The sequence below is a fragment of the Octopus bimaculoides genome, chromosome 10 (genome assembly GCF_046866305.1).
Source record: "Octopus bimaculoides isolate indiv1 chromosome 10, ASM4686630v1, whole genome shotgun sequence".
NCBI classification, from domain to species: domain Eukaryota; kingdom Metazoa; phylum Mollusca; class Cephalopoda; order Octopoda; family Octopodidae; genus Octopus; species Octopus bimaculoides.
This window is the reverse complement of record NC_142937.1, coordinates 19,980,577-19,990,137: the sequence shown is the minus strand read 5'-3', so window position 1 is coordinate 19,990,137 and position 9,561 is coordinate 19,980,577. Positions and strand designations below refer to the sequence as shown.

Sequence of the window (9,561 nt, the reverse complement as noted above, 5' to 3'; positions counted from 1 at the left end):
TTCATGCTACTTCAATTTATTTATGTAATGCGAGCATTACCTTAAATGCAATATGAAGAGCAATCTTCAGCTGCACGAAAATGCAGAAAAAATTACTGTAGAGAAGACATATTATAAATGTGGCAACATTTCAAATCCAATTGGGAGAGAGAATACATAAAAATCCAAATGTGAGGAATAATACATAAGTCCATCTTGACATAGCCGAGTCTATTCTTCCTCACATTTGGATTTTTATGTATTCTCTCTCCCACTTGGATTTGAAACGTTGCCACATTTATAATATGTCTTTTCTACAGTAATTTTTTCTGCATTTTCGTGCAGCTGAAGATTGCTCTTCATATTGCATTTAAGGTAATGCTCGCATTACTTAAATAAATTGAAGTAGCATGAAACGTGCGTACTGCAATCACCTTTGAAATCCGTGTTGCTTATTTTTTTATTATATATATACATATATACATATATATTTATGTGTATCTACCTCTCTATATATATATCTATGTATATTTGTGTATATATGTGTATGAATATGTCTATTGAGTGTGTGCTTATATGTATATATGTATGTATGTATGTATGTATAAAGCATGCATATGGTCTGGCTGTTTACTCGTGGCCGAGTTCAACGGTCAATGGCTTCAAGATTGCAACAGTTATTGTACTTTCAAACAATGACCAATGCTATCCCTAGGTACCAACTATTATTTTCTATTACAACATTCAGAGTTTTTCTTCCATGTCTGCTTTTGTCTTTCGCTTGCATTACATTAACTCAATAGTAACAAGTTCTTTACTTCTCAATCAAATTACCAAAACAGATATTTGTTGTCTACTATTTCTGTGAATTTCACTGGCATTTCTATACGAATACGTCATTAAACGTACGTCAATATATGATATTATATGGTTTCTTATACACCACCATGATCACTTTTTACCTCTAAAAGTGCATGGGAATCATGTGTCTTCCGCTTCTCGAGTATTTGCCTATACACATATATGATGATGATGGACTCTCCTGTCGAATTCGACGCATGGGCGTTCAGCCTTTTCCGAACGAGCTGCACAAATGTGATCAAATTTTCCTGCCGTACATTAGCTCACTGCCTCCATTAAATCGACTTTGTCTGAACAGGTGCACTGTGTGCCACGCGACAGATGTCGACGTGAACGCAGATCAACGTAAGATGAAGTATTTTGCTCAAGAACACCACTCACCATTCTTTCCAGGAATTGAAACCAAGATCTCGCGACCGTGAGTCCAACTCCCTAACCACTAGGCCACATATTCATATAGTTGTATATTTCTGTATATATAAAGATATCGAATTATATGTACGTATGTATGTATGCATGTATGTATAGACAGACAGATACATAGATAGATAGATAGATAGATAGATAGATAGATAGATAGATAGATAGATAGATAGCTAGTGTGTGACTGTGTCTGTGCATTTGTGTTTATCATATGTATGTGTAAAATATAGGGTAACGAATATTTTTTAGAAATTTCACTACCAGTGGCCTAGCATGTATAAACAGTCAATAGACAACATATTCTCAGTATAAAATAGTGTATATTTAAACACAAGTGAAAACTGCCTTCAACAGGCAGTTTTACACGCTAAAAGAAGTAGTCAAAATGACCGAAACTTCAAAATTTACTCTTAAATGTGGCTTTGGTCATTTTGACTACTCCTTCTAGCGTGTAAAACTGCCTGTTGAAGGAAGATTCTCTTATATACACTATATATATATATATATATATATATATATATGACCATCCCCAAGTACAACAACATCTGTTTCAACACACGATTTCACATCAAAAATCTTGCAAAACAAATATATATATATATATATATAAACATGTATGTATATATATATATATATATATATATATATATATATATATATATATATATATATATATATATATATATTTATATATATACACATGAAAGTATATGCGTGAACATGTATGAGGGCGCGTGTGATTTCTCTGTGTGTACGTATGCATAATAAAATATCGAGTTGCTTGAGACTAAGCTCTTCGATTAACAGTTTATTAAAATACAATGTTCATGTTTATGAGCTAACTAGACTTATTCGCATTTTTTTCTCAGACATTTATCGATTATTCGTCTCAAATTCTACTAATATAATGCACCATGTGTGATTTTGTATTGTTATTGATAGTGGCGGTTGACCTCTGGCTCAAGAGTCCCTGACATCATATGTAAAATATTGTTTTCTATCAAGTTTTATGTTGTATTTTAAATGATATAAAGTAACATGAAGCGATATTAAGAAAATATTAATATGGTAATATGGCGTAAATACCATAAAAATATATGGCGTTTACACCGCTTTTGCTTTTTTTGGTTTGTGTATATTCCTGAAAGTTTATACTAAGAGAAAATAGACACTGTAAAGTTGAGGCTTATGTCTAATGGAATGAGTTAAAATAAAAAATAACTTTAGGAAGTAAATTTTGATATCACCCTCACCTCAATTTTGCGATAGATCGTTGATACGAGAGCAAATTTATCAACCTGGCTCCACCCTCGCATGTTACATCTCAGCTTACATTTAGCAAAAAACAAAAAAAAAGTGGGGTTCTAGATAGGTTTGCGCATTGTTTTCAGTTCCCTACTGATTGTGCCTAACCGATAGAACAACAATAGTAACGAAAAAATTGTTTTTAAGTTCATTGATCGGAATGCTTATAGCTTCTACATTCTTTCTTTATAAATGTAAGTAAATTATATTAATAAATTTGACACATTTCCAGTCAACGAGATGTCATTAAAATTAAATTTCTATTCATCCGCTCAAAATTTTGCCAAGTAAATCAACATGGAAACAGATTAAGAGCCTGGGATTCATGATTTGTTTTGTCAGTGTATATGACAATAAGATAAGTAAAATTATTATCAGCAAACTGTAAGAGGGGAAAATATTGTAATGATTAATGAGGTTTTCATAAGTTTAGTTTATCGATTGCTTTCAAGATCATTTTATGAGTCCGTTACATGACAGATGCTTTTAAATTCTTTCTCTGATAATCAAATACAGCCTTGGTATTCTAGAACATTTTTGAACATTAATAAGGAAGTAACAGCATACCAATTGAATAAAATACAATAATATATACATTTCGACGCAACATTTCCTTAATTAGTGTCCTGGCTCCTTTCCATTGTTAAGTTACCAAATATTCACAAACTTTGCATCGAGACTTGAGAAATATTTTATATTTGATAATTACAAAAATGGTCAGAGTAACATTAAATAAGTATTTGAGACGGATATAAATTTTATGCTGGTTTCAAATACTCATTTTGTATTAACAAAAATCTTTTCTTTTTTTTTTAAAGATATCTCGGTGGTGGTGTTGCTACATGTAGACGTAACAGCTACCACTGATAAAAAACATTAATTACAAAGTAACAAATGTTTGTGTCAATCAATAAATAATAGTGTACTTATGAATTAACAATATACAAGGGCAAAAAATAGGAAAGAATGTCTATTTCTTGTGGGCTTTTAGCCAAGATATTGTCTGAACGAGTAGACATATGAGCAAAATAATTTCGTGTTTTTAATTATGACATATATATATTATTCAACATGACTCTTAGTTCAGAGGACACAGAGTTATTTGTCCAAGACAGAAATTTCATTGATATTTGTAGCATGTGTAGCAATAATACAGAAAGTTTTTGGTTGGAACGGATTATTAAAAAGTATTGTGGTCCTCCTCTGACAGTTATTTATATTTTTAAATATGGTAGTTTGTGACGGTTGCCCACCCGTACGACGTAGCATGCACATTTTTTAAATATACCATCGTGATTTCGACCATTACGCTGAGAAGATCGATTAAAAACAAAAAGTTCCAATGTTGTCCTTCTGTAGTAAATGATATAATATTTGTCAATGAGCTAATATTGTTATTTCCGAAGCGCTTATACAAGTTCATTTAGATTTTTGATGATCATTGAACTAAGTAAGTTAACATTAATCAAGGAGTATTATGTCAAGTAAATAATTGATTGATACAAACGTCAGCAAAAAATAGAATATCATGCAACAATAACTCTGACCCTATTACAGTAGCATGCAAACGGGTAGACAACGACGCTGTAAGTTAAAATTGTACTTAGTGCTTTGACGCAAAATTCGTGATCTAATGGCTTGTTTTACAAAGTCTGATTATAATATCCTCCCTATATTATGTGCATTATATTCATTGCAAAATGTATCTCATCTCAGGAATGCATATTTTCGCAGATCTTCTGACATAAGTTCTTAAGGTGTTAGTTTCAGAATTTCATATTAAGGGTGCATTAGTTTCAACCGAATATTAAGAACATTTACGCAGAGTATACAACAGCCCGGTGCTAAGATCAAGCTAGATGGGTGACTCTACCAGACGATAATGTGGATAACTAACGTGGTATATACCTAAACATGACTCGTATATGTCAATGTGTATCAAATGCATTTGTCCATACCCTTAACAGAATATGGACCACCCAATATTCAGTTTATCATCTTCCTATTTCTGAATATCTAATTATATAAAAAATATAATCATTGCTTTCCTTGTTGGAGATGTAAATTAAATTTGCCAAAAGCTGTAAATAATATTATGATACCAATAAATATCTATAAAAACAACAGTCAATAAATTAATGCGGGAAGGAACTTTTCTATAGCAGTATTGATATTTTCTCATAGTATATAGCACATGATATCAAATCGTTATATATATAAAGGTTTGGTTTTGTTAACATTTTTACACAATTTTGGAAATTACATAAATATTATCAAGAAGTTTTAAATCTCTCCAATTATCTAAAATTTCTCCTTTGATTTAAAAATTTATATTGACTACTTCCTATTTGTTTCGATATCGTTTTCGAGTTACACGAATTTTCTTTCAAGTCTGTCCACACTCTCATTCAAATATCACTTCTAGTTTGAACCAAAATTACTTTTATTATTGCACGTTTATTTATCCTTTATTTTTAAAATCCATTTAATCATATTTTCTTTTTTTTTTTTAAGAAATGACATTTATTTTCCTATATAAATTTGCTTCTAATTTGCTTTTCCTTTTTTATATCGTTTGGTAAATCTTGCAAAACATAATTGATGTTCTTTAAGAAAAACGATTTTATGTCTTAACAAAAATTCATTAAACACACGAAACCAAATACAACTGGGAATTTGTGACAATACAATTCTTGTCAACATAGGGATCTTTAATGAAATGGTGTGAATTTAAACACAAAAGGAGAGAATGCATTTTTGAACGGATGAGTCACCATCTACAGCAGCGCCAACATTTAAGCGAAGAGTACATTCATTTTTAAACAACCCATTAGTGAATGCATCATTCCCAACTTATTATTGCCCAAACACAGGTTTTTTTTTCATCAAATAATGACTAACTTGAAAAAAAATTAACCCTAATCACAGTTTTATTAAGTAAGCAATATTTTTTAATTCACTGGCTCTTAAAACCCTTTCATCGAAAAGAGGAAGGAACTTCATTTATTCTTTAAAGTCTTTTGTTTTGCTTTTGGCAAATTAAAATCAGGCCAGACAAGGTTAGTGCATAAATGAGGTGTTTTGTTATAGAAATTGTCTGAAAACTAGCAAGAATGGGATAATACTCGTTATTTCCAGAATTGGGACTGATGCAAAGAAAACGCTTGTCCTGCTCAAATAAACACCGGAATTCCTTTGTTACCACATCTTATTACATTAAAAAAGGGAAAACGTAATCTATAGTGGCTAATCCTTGTGCAGAGTTCGAAAATCAGCTACGAGGTCATGTCTGGAAGGCATTGTTACACTTGTGATTTGAGAACACTAAAGAGTAAGGATTTTTAAATCGAAATAAATAACAGATGCATTTTCTAATGATTTGGGGAAGACGGAAATTAAAGTCATCTCCAGCGGGATATCTAGATAGAAATGATAATCAATTTGACATTGTTATAAATACAGAATGTCGCAGTAACCCTACGCTGATGGATGTATCATAGCAACTTTTGGAAATACATGTTTTGAAAAAGCTGCTCAGTTACCAAATATGTTAGCACGGTATAATATAGGGAAGAGTGAATAAAAAAACATAAAAAACGTCTTCAGTTGATAATTGTTAGAGATTAGAAAACTGAATTTTTTTATCATAGACAGCATTCAGAATTGTTGATCATCAATTTTCATACTGCTGTGAGAGTCACAATCCAGTTACAACACTGTCTTAATTATTTCAAACCAAGTAGCTAGATGTCTCATTATGGGTAGCGCAACAACGAACTCTAGAAAACACCTTCATTTCTTTCTACCTCTCGTCATATTAGTGTATGTCGAAAATCTAGGAGTAACTCTCCAAAGTGCTATTCGAAAGAATAAGTGAACATTTATATGATTAGAGAAAGATAATGCATTTCTTGTAGACCAGAATTTCAGTATGCCCACTTCTCGAGAAACTCTACCAGCTTCTCAAACAGAAGGTATTAAACTGTGTTTATGTGCGCAAAAAGAAAATGTTACGCGGCTTGATCAATGATTATCAGGTTTTCTACTCTGTCTCAAGAAAGTAGAGTATGCAGATGATGTCACTGAATAAATTTGATGCCACAATATGATGCTTATTCAAAAAGTAATTTCTCTTTCTTTCTTTCAGTAAATGCCTCTGCATATTGAGAATTTAGTCTACGTGTGTAAAAGTTTCCTTTTCTTCGCAAAAAAATGGATAATGCTCATATGAAACTATATTTGTGATACAGAATAGAAAAGTGAAATTATGGAACTCTAGCAGAGAGGCAGATCAACAAATCATTAATCAATAAACTTTACTAATAAACAGTATTTAAAGCAGAAAAAGGTGACGCTAAGCATTTGTCCGACGCGCTAACGATTCTGCCAACTCGTCGCCTTATCTTCTTGCTGAAGCCTAAATACCATTATTAAGTTGATTATGATCCTGATAAATGCTTCTACACACACGTTCTGCATCTTTTATTAATAAACACTGATTTATCCATAAATGTGGCGTCAAGTCACTTTGCACGAAAGACGTTTAGGAAAAACGATGTGTGTGTAATAATAACAGCTATTAATTTTGAATACGGTCTATTCTTAGTACATCTGTTATATTCAGCCTTTTACTGTAAAACTAAAACAATGAAATACATTTTCAGTAGGAAATACATTTTCAATAGGACAATTAACCTCAACCTCTCCAAAAATCTAATGGCAGCTGAAGTAACAAAAAGAAATTGAAAAAATCGTATTAACCGAAGTTATCAACATTATATCATTAGTAAATACTGGATCAAGCAGAAAGGATGGCAAGCAGAGAAACTGCAGAGAACGTCTGCCTTGTAATCTAGAATTTAGTGCATTCAATGAAAAAGAGTCCACCTAAATTCCTGTAGACACTGTCAACAAGTGCAGTTCTTCTTTGCAAACAGCAGTGATGTTATGTAGTTAAAAAGTGTATATCTATAAATTATGAGAAGCAGCACTCAGAAAGGCATAATAAATCTTATGGAACATTCAATTTCTGTTTATTGCTCTTAAAATCACTACAGAATATCGATATCTTGAATGGTGCACTTATAACTCATTAGGGTTCAAGAACATTCCTTAATTAGGGAAAAACTAAAATTATAAGATATAAAAATTCCTACTCTAAGCAATGGGGACACTGAATAAACTATGAGTCAGCCATAATTCACTTAATGTAAAGTATATAAGTGCATACACATATGATTATGGAATCCATCAAATGAGAAAAATAAAATGAACAAAGTTGTGTAAAATTATACTTACATACATATGGATGATGATGACAAAGCCAACATTGTACGAGATATATACTATGCTGAGGACGCTAAGAATTATTATTTCTACTCGGTCTGCATTTTCTTTGTCGTGGTCCAATAATGTAACTAAGCCGTGCCATGCACATACCGTCGATAGCATAACCATTGAGATCAGTAGGTACTTGTCCTGCAATACAAAATAATAAAAATAATAATAATAATATCAGCACTCAAGTATCAGCATTGTTCAAAAAAGATTCGTACAAATGTAAAGTTAGAACACGTACAAAAATCAGCATTTTTGAAACTGCAATAATTCTACGCAGAGTTGTTCAAGCATGACCAGTAAACAAGTGTCACGTTAGTATTCTGGCTGTAGACAACTGACGCTTTCCACCATACCCATCAAAATAATATGTGAGGATTCATATAATAATAATAATAATAATAATAATAATAATAATAATCTTTTCTACTCTAAGCACAAGGCCCGAAATTTTGGGGGAGAAGGACCAGTCGATTAGATCGACCCCAGTACGCAACTGGTACTTAATTTATCGACCTCGAAAGGATGAAAGGTAAAGTCGACCTCGGCGGAATTTGAGCTCAGAATGTAAAAACAGACGAAATACCGCTAAGTATTTCGCCGGGCGTGCTAGCATTTCTTCCAGCTCACCGACTTAATAATAACCATCCACGCAGAAAGTGCAAAAGATTGTCTTTACTGGTACGTCACACGTACTGGGATGAGCATTGTCTTTGTGAATTTTCTTTCTTTTTTTTCTTTTTATTTATTTTTTTTTCATTTGCTTTTCCTTTTTCTCTCTGTCTTTCTTCTCCTTTTCCTTTGTCACATAACTTTGTAAATGAACAATCTGGTGTGATTATTTTAATGCCCTACCAATGTATACACTGTATTACTCTGCCCTAAGTGTCAGGAAGACACTCGGTAAGAAATGGAAACAGAATAGAAAGCTGCTGCTGCTGCTGCTGATGATAACAACAAAAAATAATATTAATAATAATAATAGTAATAATAATAATTATGCGAATCAAATCAATATAATGATATATAAATGTATAAACATATAGAGCAATGCATAAATATAACAATATATGACAATATACAAGAATATAAAGATATAACTGTATATAAACATGCAACACATCTATGTTTTATTCTTTTTACAAGAACAGTCATTTTGTTATCATAATTGAGATTATCATCGTATCCGAGGAGCCAATACCACTGAGCCTTATTTACATAAATATATCCCCCAATTATTTTGCCATTTAACATTGCAGTAATGCACTAGAGGATTTCCTAAAATGAATGAATACCCAATTTACTCTCGAAATACTTTACAATAGTAGCATCGATAAACTGTATCATTCGTATGGTTGATTTTAAATAAAAATATTGTGGGTTAAAAAATATATAGAATTGATAGTTTGTATAATTTCTAGTGCATACTTTGGAGACTTAAGAAGCACGATTCAAGGAAAAGAGAAGAGTGCTTATATGTCTTCCTGTGGAAAATAGAACTTTAGTTTATGTGTGTCAGATACACTCGAATGTTCCGGGTGTGCAATGTGTTTATTCACATGTACTATCCGTATGTTTTCCAGTGAATGTATAATGCATAATTTAACGAATTACAAGATCTGCAAATTTAAGATGTGAAACCTAACTTAAGGAATT

The 9,561-nt window shown here is 31.8% G+C and overlaps 1 protein-coding gene across 1 annotated transcript in view; it reads right to left on the bottom strand.

The window, feature by feature from the left end:
• LOC106876210 (uncharacterized) overlaps positions 1-9,561 on the bottom strand; it is a 493,844-nt gene that overhangs the window by 41,275 nt on the left and 443,008 nt on the right. The window contains exon 7 of the mRNA XM_089359095.1: positions 7,867-8,046. Within this exon, the coding sequence (XP_089215221.1) occupies positions 7,867-8,046 (180 nt within the window). The remainder of the gene's footprint in view (positions 1-7,866; positions 8,047-9,561) is intronic.